The 17,245-nt window shown below is 42.8% G+C and overlaps 2 protein-coding genes across 8 annotated transcripts; both read right to left on the bottom strand.

The window, feature by feature from the left end:
* Positions 1–131: 131 nt before the first annotated feature.
* On the bottom strand, positions 132–4,841 carry SURF6 (surfeit 6). The gene is made up of 4 exons (XM_058159510.1): positions 4,709–4,841; positions 2,955–3,206; positions 2,377–2,462; positions 132–1,607 (listed from the first exon to the last, which is right to left on the bottom strand). Exons 1-4 carry the CDS (start codon positions 4,800–4,802, stop codon positions 924–926), a joined length of 1,116 nt encoding a protein of 371 aa, XP_058015493.1. The 5' UTR covers positions 4,803–4,841; the 3' UTR covers positions 132–923.
* Positions 4,842–4,903: 62 nt separating this feature from the next.
* MED22 (mediator complex subunit 22) lies at positions 4,904–17,207 on the bottom strand. 7 transcript variants are annotated; one of them, XM_058159522.1, is made up of 5 exons: positions 17,081–17,201; positions 15,882–16,044; positions 14,631–14,711; positions 13,385–13,593; positions 4,904–4,925 (listed from the first exon to the last, which is right to left on the bottom strand). In XM_058159522.1, exons 2-5 carry the CDS (start codon positions 16,002–16,004, stop codon positions 4,919–4,921), a joined length of 420 nt encoding a protein of 139 aa, XP_058015505.1. In that variant the 5' UTR covers positions 16,005–16,044; positions 17,081–17,201; the 3' UTR covers positions 4,904–4,918. The 7 variants fall into 7 exon arrangements, with proteins under 7 accessions (XP_058015505.1, XP_058015502.1, XP_058015499.1 ...); XM_058159519.1 differs by lacking the exon at positions 4,904–4,925 and adding an exon at positions 9,616–10,486 and having other exon boundaries at positions 17,081–17,207; XM_058159516.1 differs by lacking the exon at positions 4,904–4,925 and adding an exon at positions 9,616–10,445 and having other exon boundaries at positions 17,081–17,207.
* Between the last annotated feature and the right edge of the window lie 38 nt (positions 17,208–17,245).

Genomic DNA, 17,245 nt, shown 5'->3' with positions numbered 1-17,245 from the left:
AATGTTTTAAATTTTTTAAATTTTTTGGCCATTTTGTAATATGTTTTGTTTTAGTCTTGCTTTAATGTTTATACTGTGCTTTTTATTTGGCTGTACATCGCCTTGAGTCCTTCGGGAGATTGTTTTAATAATAATAATAATAATAATAATAATAATAATAATAATAATAATAACAACAACAACAACAACAACAACAATAACAACAACAACAATAATAATAATAATAATAATACCCCATATTTCCAGGAAACGTAGCCAAACGATTCATCCCCAAGCCAGTTCCTGCCAAAATCTGCATCCTGTAATATGTTTAACCAGGTCAATTAAAACCTAGGAACTTACAAAACTAAACATAAATTTTTGTTTACTTTTCAACCCAACAAATCTTGGGTTGGTTCACAGTCAATCAGTTGGGTTGGTTTATGGTTCCAAATCCCAAATAATACACCAAATCAAAACAACAGTTAAATCACCAAGCAAGCTAAGAATGCAGGATAGAATGTTTAATGATTCCTTCCTTGCTTCAATTTATTTCCCAGATTAAGAGGATAAATGTCATCTTTTCACTCCATGATTCTACGAAACAGGATTTCGAATCCCACTCCCTAAACCAGGAAAGAATAATTTGATAACAGCTGGAAAGAGGCAATTCAATGACTCAACTTTGGTTGAGAGGCTTCCGAAAGACGTATCTGTCCTCCTCAAACCCAGGGTTGACCCAAAAAGACTTGGTTGCATCATCTCCACGCCCCGTCAGTTTGAAGGAAAATCTTTGTGGAGTCTCTAACATCCACCACCTTGTTCATTCAAATCTAAATTGGGATAAAACTCAGTTTCAGCCAGTTTTCCATGTCTCTTTTTTGTTGTTGTTGTATTTTATACTTTGATAAACTAATAAAAACTTAATAACAATAAGAAGAAACTCAGTTTCGGTTAGAGCCAGCTTTCTTGAGATCTTCAGGAAGGATGCGTCCTTTCTTCCGAGCTTTAGCCTTCTTCTTCTCGATCCTGGCCAGCTTCTTCTGCTGGATGTTCTTGCGACGTTTCTCTTGTCGCTGCTGCATTCTGTCCACCACCTGTTCTGTCCGCTTTCCCCACTTCCTCTGACGCTGGGCCTTGCGCTTCTCCTTGCGCTTCAGGGCGGCCTTCAGCTTCTCTTCATCATCGCGGATCTTCACACCTTCTGCCTTATAAAGGACGTTAGTCCACTGCATCTTAGTCTCCAACTCCTTAGCCTTCCCCTCATCTTTGGCCTTCAACTCTTCCAGCTGGGTTTTCCGAGATTCCAGCCTGTTTAAGAGTTGTTTATAATTCTTGCCGGTCAGCGGTGTTATGTTGCCTTTGACGGATTTTCTTTTATCCTCCTTCTTCTTCACTTTGTTCAGCTCCTCTTCTGCATGGACCTCCACTTTGTTAAACAAGAGGTCAGGTTTGCTCTCGGCCTGCTGGGTTTCCGAAACCACGGCCGACGAGGCCTCTTCTGCCGTTTCCTTCTCTAATTTCTCCTTCATTCTGATCTCTTTCCTCTTGCGTTTCTTTCTCTCTCGTTCGTATTTTCTTCGCTGGCGCTTCTCCAGCACGGTGGCTGACAGAGTTTGGGCGCTAGCCTGCAAGAAACAGGAAACAATCCAAAAACGTCATTTTTATGACCCAACAACATACTGGTTTAAAACCGGAGCTGTTCCTACTGGGTATCCAGTAGAAAATTAATAAAGAAAATGTATATTTGATTATTCATACAATAACTGCAGCGAGGATAATATTTGCACAAAGATGGAAAGCAACGAAAATCCCTTTGGAAAGGGAAGTCATTTAAAAAATTTTAGACTGCGCAGAAATGTGTAGATTAACCTTGATGATTAAAGACGGAGAAGATACGGGGGAAATTTTATGATTGGTTAGAAAAGAGAAATAGATAAAAGATTTTAATATTGTAACAGGAGAACATTACAGTAAATGTATTGTATTCGGGGGGAAGTATTGTAACAGAGAAATGGAAACTATAAAGCCAAATAGATTGTAAAAAAAAAATGCTTTTAAAGTAAAAAAAAGGCTCCGACGATCGCATGGCTCAGCTGTGATCGTCAGAGCCATTTTTTTTACCTTTTAAAAGCATTTTTTAAAAGCGGGCAAGTGGGCGATTGGGGGGGCATGGGCGGGGTGGGAGGGCAGGGATTTTTGCTACCGGTTCTCCGAACCACCCACCGCCATCGCTACCAGATCGGCCGATCCGGTCCGAACTGGGAGCATATCACCCCTGGATCAATGGTTATATTCCCAGACAAGCGATATAAGCCTGAAGGTAAAGTTCAGAATACTATTCATTTTCCTCTTGACCTGGAAAGCTAACTTTTAAAATGTATGAATCCATCTTACCTTTCCAGATATTTCTTCAATTTTGTTGTGTAGCCTCTGCCGCAAGAAATCCATTGCGAAATTTGTTTCAGGTCCCTTTTTATTCCCTGGGTGGATTAAAAAAAAAAAATTAAAAAAATTATAAACCACCCGTGCAGCGCACCACAAGCCCTTCTTATTTTCCTCACGACAATCCTGTGAGGTGGGTTGGGCCGAGAAAGAGAGGGACTGCCTCAAAGTCACCTAGCTGGCTTTCATGCCTAAGGCAGAACTAGAACTCTCTGCCTTCTGGTGATTGGCCCAAAGTCACCCAGTCGGGTTTTGTGCCTAAAGCGGGATTAGAACTCATCGTCTCCTGGTAACTGGCGCAAAGTCATCCAGCTTGCTTTTGTGCTAAAACTCACCATCTCCTAGTGATTGGCACAGCCGTTTTTCATGTCTCACGTAGGTCTAGAATTCAGTCACCTGGTGATTGAGCCAAAGTCACCTAGCCAGCTTTCTAAAGCAAAACTAGAATTCCCGGTTTCCTGGTTTCTAGGTCAGCATCATCTTCACCATTAGACCAGACTGGCTCATTTCCCCTTCTATCACATTCTTACCTGTAACGCCAGGTGCTACCACGGTTCCTTTCCCATTTCTTTCCTCTGCACTAGCACCAGGTGTGATTGCAGTAGCTGACCCTGGCTTCTTAGCATCGGAGCTTGCTGGTATGGCTGGCCCTTGGCTGAATTTGCCCCTAGAAGCCCCCACTGCATTTTTCTTTTTCTGACTTCTTTCTTTCTTCTTCTTCTTCTTCTTCTTCTTCTTCCCGGGCTGAGCGCTCTCGTCCCTCAGCTGGCTTCCAGGCACTCCTTTGTAAACAGAGCAATGAATTTATTATTTATTCACTTGAATTAATAAAACAATCAGACAGATAAAACAAAACAGAAACCCTAGCGACTTTGCATGGAAAACTGCAAAGCTGCGAAGAAATTAAAAGACTTTTAATATCTGAGACAAAAAGGGTTGCCTAAATAGTATATACTATTACAAAATTTACAGAAGATACAACAGTGGTGGTACTGATCTCTGGGCTGGGTGGGGGATGAGTCTGCCTATGGAGATGAGGTGGACCGGCTGGAGACAATAACTTGGTCCTTAATACAAACAAGACCAAGGAGCTTATAGAAGGAATAGATCAGACATTCATCCCTTGCTTATCAATGGAGACCGAGTGGAGCAAGTGGCCAGTTTTAAGTTTCTGGGTGTTACCGTAAAAATGACCTCGCATTGTAGCCCTGGTCAAAAGGGCCCAGCGGAGATTATACTACCTGAGACTTCTCAGGAAACAACAACTGAATGAAAAACTGCTGGTAGCCTTCTACTGCTGCACCAAAGAGAGTATCTGAACTTACTGCACCTGTGTATGGTTTGCCAATGGCACAGTGGCAGATAGGGCAGCGCTCCAGAGGGTCAAAAGTCATTGCCCAGAGGATCATTGGTTGCCCTCTCCCATCCTTGGAAGAGTTTTATAGCTCCCGCTGCCTTAAGAAAGTTCAAAACATTCTTAAAGATCCAACTCATCCTTGGCACCCTTTTTTTTTTTTTTTTGAACTATTACCATCTGGCAGACGGTACAGGTCAATAAAAACAAGGACGAATAGGCTGAAAAACAGCTTCTATCCCGGGGCAATAACCATATTGAATTCTACAGTGCAGTTCAATATCGGGTTTTCAATTTCAGTTATATAGAATGTAAAGGATGTATGTTTGTGTTTTTATTTTTATAATTATAATGTACACTGAAGACGGCATTTAATTTTGGTTTTTGTTTTTTTTTTATTTGCATTTATATCCCACCCTTCTCCGAAGACTCAGGGCGGCTTACACTATGTCAGCAATAGTCTTCATCCTATTTGTATATTTATATACAAAGTCAACTTATTGCCCCCAACAATCTGGGTCCTCCTTTTACCTACCTTATAAAGGATGGAAGGCTGAGTCAACTTTGGGCCTGGTGGGACTTGAACCTGCAGTAATTGCAGGCAGCTGTGTTAATAACAGACTGTCTTACCAGTCTGAGCCACAGAGGCCCTGTTGTACCATGTGCAATGACAATAAAGGAAACTAACTAACTAACTAACTAAATAAATAAACCCTTACTGCTCTGCTCAACCCTTCTGAAAATAACAAATTTACTGTTCTATTCAGAATCTTCCTACGAACGCTCGGAGTCACTCAATCGCAAGATGGGAGGCATATAAATTTAATCCATAAATAATAAAATAAACGCTAAAATTAAATTAGTGGGGAAAACTCTTCCACTCATTCCAGGATAAAGCAAGGAGGTAAATTGATGTATCAGAAATCATACCAAACTTCCTTTTCAATGGTTGATGGAGTTCCTGGGTGCAAATCTTCTTGGCCAGCGTTTGCAGGTAAAAGTCCGTGGCAACTAAGTTGGCCATTTTAGAGCAATGCCCGACCAAGATCAAACCAGATTTTCTTCGGAGGAAAAACACCTCTGAAACGATGAGGGTTTCACATCGCCGCTCAGCCCTTCATCTGTTTTTGCCATTGGAGATTAAATCCTGTACAAAGAAACAACAACTGATGAACAACGGGGGAAAAACGTTTTATTGTGATGGCACGAAGCTGGATTTCGTGCTTTTTAAAATGCAGAGGGAAGATTCAATCGATAAATATTTTTAAGACTTAATGTCAGGTCAGAGGAATGTTAAAATCTATCATTCAATGTTTTATCTTGTTCATTTTTATCACATTCTACGCTGCCTAGAATCACTTGATGAAAGGTTAGTAAGTAAAAGAGAGAGGAAGGAAGGAAGGAGGAAAGGAGGGAAGGAAGGAAAGGAAGGAAGGAAAGAGGCAGGGAAGGAAGGAGGAAAGGAGGGAAGGAAGAAAGTAAGGAAGAGACAGGAAGGAAAGAGGGAGGGAAGGAAAGAGGAAAGAAAGGAAGAAGGAAGGGAAGACGGAGAGAAGGAAGGAAAGAGGGAGGGAGGGAAGAAAGGAAGAAGGAAGGGAAGAGGGAGAAGTAGGGAAGGAAGGAGGAAAGAAGAGAAGGAAGAAAGGAAGGAAAGAGGGATGGAAGGAAAGAAAGAGGGAGGGAAGGATGGAAGGAAGGAAGGGACAGGAAGGAAGGAAAGAGGGCCTCTGGTGGCTCAACAGACTAGTGCAGTCTGTTATTAACAGCAGCTGCCTGCAATTACTGCAGGTTCAAGCCCCACCAGGCCCAAGGCTGACTCAGCCTTCCATCCTTTATAAGGTAGGTAAAATGAGGACCCAGATTGTTGGGGGGCAATAAGTTGACTTTGTATATAAATATACAAATAGGATGAGACTATTGCCTTACACAATGTAAACCGCCCTGAGTCTTCGGAGAAGGGTGGGATATAAATGCAAATTTTAAAAAAAAAGGGAGGGAAGGAAGGAGGGAGGGAAGGACTTCCTCTACACCTAACGCTGCAGATCTTAAATGCAAATTGATAAATGCAAGAAGAAATTGTGAATAAATTGCATGAATTTATCCTCATGTTAAACAATGGTACAATGGTACATTTATATTATATATTTATAAGGAAGGGAAGAGGGAGAAGGAAGGAAGGAAAGAAGAAAGAAAGAAGGAAAGAAAGGAAAGAGGGAGGAAAGGGAGGAAAGAAAGAAGAAAGGAAGGAAGGAAGGAAGCAGAGAAGGAAGGAAGGAAAGAAGAAAGGAGGGAACGAAGGAAGAAAGGAAAGAGGGAGAGAAGGAAGGAGGGAGAGAGGGAAGGGCAAGCAAGATTGATAGAGGAGTTAGTAAGCCAAATCCCCCAATTTCCTGAGCAAGGAGGCTTCGGGGGGGGGGGCGGGGGGCTGGGGAGAGAAATCCATCACCTGGTGGGTTGGGGGTCAGGCAGGCTCAGGATCGCGGGAGGGGCGCAGGAGGGAAGAAGCCCCGCGCGCAGAATCCAGCCGCTTTGCTCCCCACGTGGCTTGGAGAGGAAGAAGCTCTCCAATCGACCCACATCCGATCCTTTAGGCAACCCAGCTCGGGGCTCGATTCCTGCAGCCTGGGAAGGTTATGGGATGGCCAGGGGTGGGTGGGGTGGGGGGGTGGGACCAGGGGAGGGGCGAAGAGGGGGAGGAACTTTTGCGCACGTGGTTTGATTTTTTGGGGGGGTGGGTGGGGCGCGCATCTGTTGCGCGCGGTTCCCCGGGATCGCGACTTTGAGCGCATCTGGGGGGCTTTTTTTTTTTGCAATCCAGAGCAGGGGTCTCCAACCTTGGTCACTTTTAAGACTTGTGGACTTCAACTCCCAGAGTTCCTCAGCCAGCTTTGCTTAAGAATAGAATAGAATAGAATTTAATAGAATTTTATTGGCCAAGTGTGATTGGACACACAAGGAATTTGTCTTTGGTGCATAAACTCTCAGTGTGCATAAAAGAAAAGATACCTTCATCAAGGTACAACATTTACAACACAATTGATGGTCAATATATCAATATAAATCATAAGGATTGCCAGCAACAAGTTATAGTCATACAGTCATAAATGGAAAGAGATTGGTGATGGGAACTATGAAACGATTAATAGTAGTGCAGATTCAGTAAATAGTCTGACAATATTGAGGGAATTATTTGTTTAGCAGAGTGATGGCCTTCGGGAAAAAACTTCTTGTGTCTAGTTGTTCTGGTGTGCAGTGGTCTATAGCGTCGTTTTGAGGGTAGGAGTTGAAACAGTTTATGTCCAGGATGCGAGGGGTCTGTAAATATCCCTTGAACCCTTTTCCCCACATTTCTATTTGGTGATGCTGTTAGGACGTTGTTTCTTAAGCAGCCCAGACCTTCCCATAAACTCTAGAGAAATATTTATTTATTTATTTATTTAATTTTGTCACAACAATATATGTAGGTATCACACAAAAAGATTATATAGTATATAAACTCATATATGAGTAAATATAAGGAGGTATAAGCATATATATAGGAAGAAGAAAAGAAAAAAAAACCAATAGGACAGGAACGGTAGGCACGTTTGTGCTCTTATGCACACCCCTTATGGTCCTCTTAGGAATGGGGTGAGGTCAATAGTAGAAAGTTTTTGGATAAAACTTTTTTAGGATTGTGGGAAGAGACCACAGAGTCAGGTAAAGTGTTCCAAGCACTGATGATTCTGTTACAGAAGTCATATTTTCTGCAATCTAGATTAAATAATCGCAAAGATAAATAAATAAAACTCACATCCGGCTCAGGATCCAATTTTCCATGCTAGTTTTGACTTACTTTTTTTTTTTAATTTAAACTAAGCCAACCACAAAGCAGCTGGCATTTTTTATTTATTTATTTATTCGAGTACATATTAAATAATATATATAAGTATAAGCACTTGTGGGATTCAAATAATTTAACAACCGGGTTCTCTGCCCTAATGATTTCTTCCAACAACCAATTCACCAAACTGCTCAGAAAGTTAACAACCGGTTGTCCCGAAGTGTTGCGAACTGGCTGAATCCCACCACTGAGTATAAGCATGGATTGACTCCAGAATATGAAGAGTTAAAGGGAACATTGGGACAGGGACGGTAAGCAGGCACGCTGGTGCTCTTATGCACGCCCGTTTTATTTTATTTATTTTTATTTATTTATTTTTGTCACAACAATATACACAAGCATCACACAAAATGATTATATAGTATATAAACATATATATGAGGAAATATAAGGAAGTATAAGCATATATATATATAAGAAAAAAAAACACAACAGGACAGGAGCGGTAGGCACGTTTGTGCTCTTATGCACGCCCCTTATAGTCCTTTTAGGAATGGGGTGAGATCAATAGTAGATAGTTTTTGGATAAAGCTTTTGGGATTATGGGAAGAGACCACAGAGTCAGGTAAAATATTCCAAGCACTGATGATTCTGTTACAGAAGTCATTTTTTCTGCAATCTAGATTAAAGCGGTTAACATTAAGTTTAAATCTATTGGTTGCTCTTGTATTATTGCAATTAAAGCCGAAGTAGTCTTTAACAGGAAGGACATTACAATAGATGATTCTATGAGTTAAACTTAGGTCTTGTCGAAGGCGACGGAGTTCTAAGTTTTCTAAGCCTGGGATTTTTAGTGCCAGTTCACCTGTGGGTTTTTTTTTTTTTTAATGCATGGCCTCCTGTGAAATTAAAACTTAGCACTTTCCACCAACGTACCATTAAAACGCAATTTTGAAAGCTGCAGAACTTTTGAAAGCTGTAGAAGTGGTCTGCCCCACCACCCACCACGGACTCACTAGAACAGGGGTCCCCCAACCTTTCGGACCTCAGGGATCGCTAAATTCATAATTTTAAATCCTGTGGACCACTAATATGAATTTTTTTAAAAAACCAGAAAAGTAGTATTTAGTGCACTATAAAAAAATGCAAATAATTTTTCTCTGGACCACCAAAATTTTCTCACGGACCACTGGTTGGTGACCACTGCACCAGAACACAATTATTATTTTTTTTGGAAGTTTGGTTTAGGGACCTTTCAAAACTCTGTCTTAACTTTTGCAGTTCAGTACATAAATGAAAGCTATGGCAAAGTTAGACAGCACCCTAAAAAGCAGAGACATCACCCTGCCAACAAAAATGCGTCTAGTCAAGGCGATGGTTTTCCCAGTTGCAATGGATGGCTGGGAAAGTTGGACCGTAAGGAAGGCTGAGCGCCAAAGAATGGAGGCCTTTGAACTCTGGTGCTGGAGAAGACTCCTGCAAGTCCCTTGGACTGAAAGGCCATCCAACTGGTCAGTCCTAGAGGAGATCAACCCTGACTGCTCTTTAGAAGGCCAGATCCTGAAGAGGAAACTCAAATACTTTGGCCATCTAATGAGAAGGAAGGACTCCCTGGAGAAGAGCCCAATGCTGGGAATGATGGAGGGTAAAAGAAGAAGGGGACAGCAGAGAACAAGGTGGCTGGATGGAGTCACTGAAGCAGTTGGCATGAGATAAAATGGACTCCGGAGGATGGTAGAGGACAGGAAGGCCTGGAGGAACGTTGTCCATGGGATCGCAATGGGTCGGAGACAACTTTGCAACTAACAACCACATAAATGACCCACCAAAACAAACACCTTATTTTTGCAATTCCGTTTTGTGGCAGTCGTTTCGAAAGAGAGACAACTCCTGGTTCCCATCTTTTGTGTTGGAAAGAATTAACCACGCCCTGGGCACTAACTAAACTCAGGTATCTTTATTTCAACAGCCTCGTACAATAAGAAAAAAAAGAATATATGTTTTTTTTTTTAAAAAAAAGAAAAAGTAAAGTTTTCCACGAATGGAAGAAAAATCCCACTGGTGTCTTTCACATTTTTAACACTGTTAAATGTCTCTTGAAGGTTGCCCGATTTTTTAAAATCACGTGTCTAGTGGAAAAGTTGCAGGTCTCTTAACTATCGCTGTCCGGGAACCTTAAACCCCGTCGGCTGGGTATTTTGGGGTTTGTCACTCAGCAGTATTTGGGAGCTCCTTCTCGAAGTCACATAAAAATAGATCTCACAACAACACAAGTGTCATTTTTCCCCCCTAGTCTGAGCATTCTCCTTAAAAAACTTTTCTGGGTTATGATGTTAAAAACCTTCTCAAAGAAAGAAAAAAAAAAACAACTTTCCAGAATAATCAAAACGGCGTTGCAAACCCAGGACAAGGAGGAGACAACTTCTGCAGACAGTCCTCGACTTAAACGATGGAGCCCAACGTTTCGGTTGCTAAGGGAGACGGCAGTAAAGGGAGTTTTTCTCCACTCTACGACCCGCTGTAAAGTGAATCGATGCGGTCGTGAGTGAAAACATGAAGAAAACCCCCCGTGCGCGTACAGGTAGCAGCCGCCACGGCTTATGAATTGCGCCCGACATTTAGCGGTTGCTAACGTTTATTCTTGAAATGCACGGAATGGAGGGGGGGCAGATCCCTTTTAGGGATGCTCGGGGGCGCCTACTCCGTGCCCGTTGATGTGCGGGTGCGAAGGCACCAAGGCCTGCGGGGTGGGAAGATTCTGCTCCATTGCGCTGGCGGCGGCGGCGGCCAGGGAGGTGACGAGACTTTCCAGAGGCGAGCCCGCTGGTTCCTGTCTCCAGTAGGCTTCGGAAAGAGAGAGGTGGCTGGCATCGCAGACGCCGTAGCTTGGCGTAACGAGAAGCCCGTTAAGGCAGCGAGGAAAAGAGACGAGAGAGGCAGGAGGGAGAAAAAAGAAAGCGAGAGAGAAGCACAGGCGTTACGAAAAACAAGCAAGATCTTTCAGAAGGCAGTAGCAACAATTTGCAGGCTTGGGCTCTTTACAATATATATATATATATATATTGACGAGGTCTCACTCATCATCTTCAGGCTGGTGCTTTCAGCTTTGTGCTTGTGCGAGCAAAGCGTGGTTGTTATTTATAGAGAGACGGCAGCTCCGACCACGCTTTGCTCGCACAAGCATGAAGCCGAAAGCACCAGCCTGAAGATGATGAGTGAGACCTCGTCAAAATGTCGCCAAGATACTCTCAGCCTTACATGGGAAAAGGCCCGAATATGCCAAGACCTACATACCTATACCCGTGAAAACCTACGAAAACAAACAAATATACATACATACATACGTACATACATATATATATATATGTAGGTCTTTGGTTATTCGGGTTTTCTCCTGCGTAAAATTGGAAGTGTCTTGGCGACGTTTCGACAAAATCCCATTTGTCATCATCAGGCTAGGTACTTACAGCTTCCTATTTCTAGGAGAAATTAGAGCACAGCCAAACTCCCAACCACCAAACACACCTCCACCCAATCAGCTCCCAACCAATCAGTTCAAACCCCCACTAGCAGTTAAAAGGAAGAAACAGCAGCGATCGTACATTTCTCCTAGAAATAGGAAGCTGTAAGCACCTAGCCTGATGATGACGAATGGGATTTCGTCGAAACGTCGCCAAGACACTTCCAATTTTACGCGGGAGAAAACCCGAATAACCAAAGACCTACATACAAACACCCGCGAAAACCTCAGAAAACAAATATATATATATATATATTCATCCTACAGGCAGTCCTGGACTTATGACAATTCAGATCAGGATTTCTCTTGCTACTAAGTGAGACAGACAGCCGTTAAGTGAAAGTTGGCTCGTTTTACGACCTTTCTTGCCACCGCTGTTAAGGGGATCATCATGGCAGCTTTTCCGTTAGTAACGTGGATTGTTCAGTGAATCGGGCTTCTCCCCCCTTAATTTGGCAGGACAGAGGGTCACAAAAGGGAATCACAGCTGGGGAGATTTTAAAGGGGGAAAAACAGTTGTTTTTTTATCCAGTGGCCTTTGGTTCCTCTTTCCTCTATTTACAGATGGTCCTCGACTTACAACAGTTCATTTAGTGACCGTTCGGAGTTATGACACTGACAAAAAGCAACTTATGAACTGCTTTTCACCCTTACAGACGTTGCGTCCCGGGGTGGTGTTGTCACACGATCAAAATTCAGATAGTGAAAGAACTGACTCATATTATGACCGTCGCAATGTGTCGTGTCCCACTCCTCCGCTGACGGCCGGGTCAGGGAAATCCGAATCAGGCGTGCCTCTGCAGCTCTGCCCAAAGTCCTAGCAAAGTCCTCAGAGCAGGCAGGAGACCAGAAAGTGACTTCAGCAAGATATGTTTAAACTTTGCCTGACTCAGAGACTGCCAGAAAGCAGATCCTTTATATAGGCCATGGGGTGTGGCTCCATGACTCAGCACTCATTAAGGCCTGCCCCTCCCTTCCTTCTGTTGCCTCCGCCTATCCAGCCTTCTGACGCGAGGGTCACTCCAATCAGCAGCTGTTGGAAATAAACTTTCCTCAGGCTCACATGCTGTGGAGGAGGGGGAGGGGTCTAGCTGCTCCGTTTGCCTGGGCATGGAGCCAGGGCTGGGGCCGGGGGGTGCTCCCTCCTCTGCAGCCTGCTTGGGCATAGAGCCAGGGCTGGGACCGGGAGGTGCCCCCTCCTCTTCAGCTTGTCTGGGCATGGAGCCAGGACTGGGGCCGGGAGGCATACATTCCTCCGTGTTCGGGAGCAGATAAGAAGGCCCCGGCTGCTGTGAGAGCGGGCAAGACACAACACAATGTCCCAGGGGCGGGTGTCATGTGATCTCCTTTTACGACCTTCTGACAAGCAAAGTCAATGGGGAAGCTGGATTCACTTAACAAGCAGGTTATTCACATATCGATTGCAGTGATTAACTGAACAAACGTGGCAAGGAATGTTGTAAAAAAAAAAAAAAAGAGGCAAAACTCACTTAACAGAAATGTTGGGCTCGATTTGGTCGTTAAGTCAAGGACTACCTGTATTTTGTAGGGGGTAAATTTCCCAAACCCTGCCCCAATTTATTCCTTCACTCCTCTAGCAGCCCCTGCTCGGAAGCCAACGGAAATTGCAAAAAATCGCAGATAAATTGCCAAAAAGAGAGGTACAAGCTAAGCATAAGAGACAGGAGGAGAAATAAGGGGATTATTAAATCAGACAAGCTGCGGGTTAAATATATATAATAAATAATAAAGAAATAAAACAAAAAACAACCCCAAAGTTGACATTTTTTTTTCCTACGCACAGTTTTATTTATAATAAAGCTGCAGGAATCATTAGGGGATTTGCATATATTATTAAAGATATAAGGGGGGAAAAAAACACTAAGAACATCATCCAACTCTTAAATAAAATAAGATCCTGGCTATTGCAGACCGAGGGAAGGACAACACCCCCTGCCCCCCAAAAAAACACCCACCACGTTTAAATCCCAAACTGCAAGATTGCCAGGCAGTATTTCCCTTCTTAGAAGCTGCACGGAATTGCAAACATGGAAACAGGAGTGGCTTGATTGTTTTAAGGACGGTCAGAACCGCCCCAGAAATATTGAAAGCAGAGATTTGAAAAACAAAAATCAAAAGAGTTTTAAAAAGTTTCAGAACGCAACCTCTGTCTCCGAGGTCAAAAAATAAAATAAAAAAATAAAAGAAAAGAAAGAAGCCACGGTCTGGTTATCCCGAGATTTCTCCCTGGGTTTATTTGTACCTGGAAGAGTAATACTCCTCTTCCAGTTCGTAGAGGTCAACCGAGATTTCATCCCGCAGCGCGATCAGTTTCTTGTCGCATTCCTCCTGCAGGGCCCGCAATTGCTGATTGCGTTGGTTGATGGCTTCGTTGACCGAAGGAAAGTCATTAAGGATTAAGAATTGCTTCAGGTCGGAGACCAGCTTCATGAGGGACTCGCCAGCTCGGACCTGGTGAAAAAAATCCACACACAATGGTACGGTGGTGAGATTCTGCCGGTTCTACCCGGTTCGGGCGAACCGGTAGCTGGGGCTGGGGGAGGCTCCGCCCACCTGCCCGGATGTCATCATGTCCTTTTTATGCTTTGTGAACCAGTTGTTAAGATAAGTCAATACCACCCCTGCGATGGCACCTTGGCACTCAAATGCTTTGAAACTCATCGGATTTGGTACGCGACGCATTTCGACACGGAAATTTTATCCCGGGACTCATCATTTGTTTGTTTCAACGCACAAGCTAGTGTTTGTCAGTGTCGTCTGCCTTGTGACTCACTACATTATTCCTTATGGGACAAATTTGGTATTCATCATTTTTGGTACTTTATTCAGTAACTCCAGCCGATAGCCTGTCTGACAGCTTGCCCTGATATAGGGCGCTGCCAGAGGGCTCAGCCAATCAGGTTTGAGTCTTCTTCCCGCTCAAACAGCGGACCAGACAGAAAACTATACAAACTGTCAATATCTAACTGTACTCATCGCACCTCCCGGGATCAATTCACGATGAGTAACGAGGTACCACTGTGTTTGAAAAACGGCCAAATTTTTTTTAATTTATTTATTTACATTTATATTCCGCCCTTCTCCGAAGACTCAGGGCGGCTTACAGTGTATAAGGCAATAGTCTCATTCTATTTGTATATTTACAAAGTCAACTTCAACTTATTGCCCCCCCAACAATCTGGGTCCTCATTTTACCTACCTTATAAAGGAGGGAAGGCTGAGTCAACCTTGGGCCGGGCTTGAACCTGCAGTAATTGCAGGCTGCTGTGCTCTAATTTTGGTCATGGGATGATTTCTTTTCCACTCTCTGGTGAGAAACCGTGTTTGTGAGGGTGGATGGCAACCACCACCATTTTTCAATCATCAATTTTACTAAATTGATTCGTTAAATTTATATGCACAAATAAAGTTAAATGAATTAAAGGCCGGCTTGCAACTCATCTCCCAGCAGGATCATCTGCAGAATATCTCGGCTCTAATCCACTCACAATATTTGCCGCTCTGACGTGCATCTCATAGTTATCCTGTTCGCCTTGGGTTGCGCGAGACACTTGGGTTTCTTCTTCAATCTGGAAAAGGAAGCAGGCACAAAAAAGCCCAACCATTTGTGTGATGTTTGAAAAACTGTCAAGCATTTTCCCCTCTGCTCTAATAAAAATCTGTTTCTCTATTGCTTTGCACTGTGTAATTTTGTTTGCCAACTCAGAAAGCTCAAACTGCCCAAGGAGCTGCTGATCCAGTTCTACAGAGGAATTCTTGAGTCTGTCATCTGCACCTCCATAACTGTCTGGTTCGGTTCTGCAACCCAACAAGACAGACACAGACTTCAGAGGATAATTAGAACTGCAGAAAAAATAATTGCTACCAACCTGCCTCCTGTATACTGCAGGAGCCAAAAAGAGGGCTGTGAAAATATTTAGAGAGCCGCCACATCCTGGACATAAACTGTTTCAACTCCTACCCTCAAAACGACGCTATAGAGCATTGCACACCACAAAAACTAGACACAAGGACAGTTTTTTCCCGAAGGCCATCACTCTGCTAAACAAATAATTCCCTCAACCTGTCAAACTATTTACTAAATCTGCACTACTATTAAATCTTCTCATCGTTCCCATCACCAATCTCATTCCACTTATGACTGTATGACTGTAACTTTGTTGCTTGTATCCTTACGATTTATACTGTTTCCAGATTGCTTATTTGTACCCTATGACTATCATTAAGTGTTGTACCTTATGATTGTTGATGACCGTATCTTTTATGTACACTGAGAGCATATGGACCAAGACAAATTCCTTGTGTGTCCAATCACACTTGGCCAATAAAATTCTATTCTATTCTATTCTATTCTATTCTATTCTATTCTATTCTACCCTACTCTATTCTCAATTGTCTTCTCAATAGAGAATAATAATCTGAAAATGTTCTAAGCACAAGCTAAAGACCTTTCTGTTTCATCGTGCAGGGCTGGCTTAATGAAGTTTTTTATTGGGGTTTTAACATAAGTTTTTTATTATAATTCCTTCAGCCTTTAATTTAATTAGTTTTTAAATGTTTAAATGTTTTTTAACTTTTCGATCTGTGCTTTTTACCTTGGCTGTAAACCGCCCTGAGTCCTTCGGGAGAAGGGCGGTATATAAATTAAATTAAATAAATAAATGAACGCTTCAAAGGAACAAAAGTTCAGGCTGAAGAAGGAAGGGAGGGTGTTTCTCTTCTGACATACCAATACCAACCTTTGCGGACTTGATGATTTCTGTAAAGTTGTCCATGATGGATTTGACATCATCTTTCAGCCGCTTGTTGTAGGACTGGAGGAGGGTTTCTTTACTTTGGGGTAGGACCCGTTGCTGTGACATGGCTTAGGAAAGGTGTAGGAATTTAGCACCCACCCCCCTCCTAGAAGAATGAAATATTTTAGAAAATATTTAAAAGGCAGAATATATTTCCCCGGATGAGAAATGGAGAAGCATGTTTTGAGGACAGGGCAGCTCCCTGCGACTTCCTGACTCCCCCCCACCTTTGTCAATGGGCCATTAAAGCCTCAGCTAAGCTCACTCATTTCCCACCCACCTTTGTCAACCATCATCTGCATCATAATAGAACCCATCTAGAACAGAAACTCACCACATGGCAAGGCTAAGGCAAGCTTGAGGGACAACCTACATTGTTAGCTAAGACCCCTAGACCACCTGGGAGTTTGACAACCAATCAGGATACTCTTCCTGTGCCCCAGAAAGTTCAAAGCTCAGAAAAAGCATAAAGCCAGGGAGCACACAGGATCTCAGCCCTTTTTCTGTTCAGGAACTCAAGCCATGTGATCCTGACCACCATTAAACCATCTTTCCAAGCAGTCTCCATGTTTCCAGTGTCTTTGTCCCCACTTGGAACTGAACCCAGATGGATATTTCTTCCAACAAAGGAATGGACCAAGAAACGCCATCACAAATAACAAATCCAGAGAAAAATGCATTTAAAAAAGCCCCAAATCTAAAATCATTTTTTAAAAAAGAAAGAAAATATTGCCCATAAACATTCCATTTCCGTTTTCAGGGTTAAAATTTGCACCTTTGTGTCCATGTTATTCCCGAGCCGCCTATTTGCCTGCAAGCACATCAATATTAAAAAGAAGCGGTAAATAGTGCAAAAAAAGCCCCCACAAACAAATCTGATGGATTGTTCTGATATAAATATACACAGGTATGTATAAATATGAAGCAAAGGATCAAGACTGAGGAGCCGAGAATCAAATGTCAGAAAACTTATATAAATTCCATATCTATCGTGCTATTCCCCATAAAGGAAGGGGGGGGTGTCACTGTGAGAATAATGAGGACTAGAGCCTTGCTCCGTACATTTAAAAGGACAAAGAGACCAAGTATTGCAAAAGCGGTTTGAAACAGCAATGCAACTGCTTAAAAATTGACTTTCTCACCTTATCAGCATCCACACTTTTCACTTCCACTCCTTAATCGATCATTTCTAATCCGAAAAGGGATCCTGAAAGCTGATTGGTTGTTCCATGATTGGCTGAATCCTGAAAGCTGATTGGTTGTTTGGGGAGGGAGACGCTCTTCCTGTTCTATTCAGTTGCGGTTGA

The sequence above is a fragment of the Ahaetulla prasina genome, chromosome 16 (genome assembly GCF_028640845.1).
Source record: "Ahaetulla prasina isolate Xishuangbanna chromosome 16, ASM2864084v1, whole genome shotgun sequence".
NCBI lineage: Eukaryota > Metazoa > Chordata > Lepidosauria > Squamata > Colubridae > Ahaetulla > Ahaetulla prasina.
This window is presented reverse-complemented; position numbering and strand designations above follow the sequence as displayed.

Excerpts from the sequence above, each read along its gene's own strand:
- SURF6 (XM_058159510.1), bottom strand. The coding sequence starts at position 4,802 with ATGGCCAACTTAGTTGCCACGGACTTTTACCTGCAAACGCTGGCCAAG. Across the intron at positions 3,207-4,708 it reads ACCATTGAAAAGGAAGTTTG|GAGTGCCTGGAAGCCAGCTG; the intron begins GTATGATTTCTG and ends CTGTTTACAAAG. Across the intron at positions 2,463-2,954 it reads GGTAGCACCTGGCGTTACAG|GGAATAAAAAGGGACCTGAA; the intron begins GTAAGAATGTGA and ends TAATCCACCCAG.
- MED22 (XM_058159516.1), bottom strand. The coding sequence starts at position 16,004 with ATGTCACAGCAACGGGTCCTACCCCAAAGTAAAGAAACCCTCCTCCAG. Across the intron at positions 14,712-15,881 it reads AAATCATCAAGTCCGCAAAG|ATTGAAGAAGAAACCCAAGT; the intron begins GTTGGTATTGGT and ends TTCCTTTTCCAG. Across the intron at positions 10,446-13,384 it reads GAGGAGTATTACTCTTCCAG|CCTACTGGAGACAGGAACCA; the intron begins GTACAAATAAAC and ends CTCTTTCCGAAG.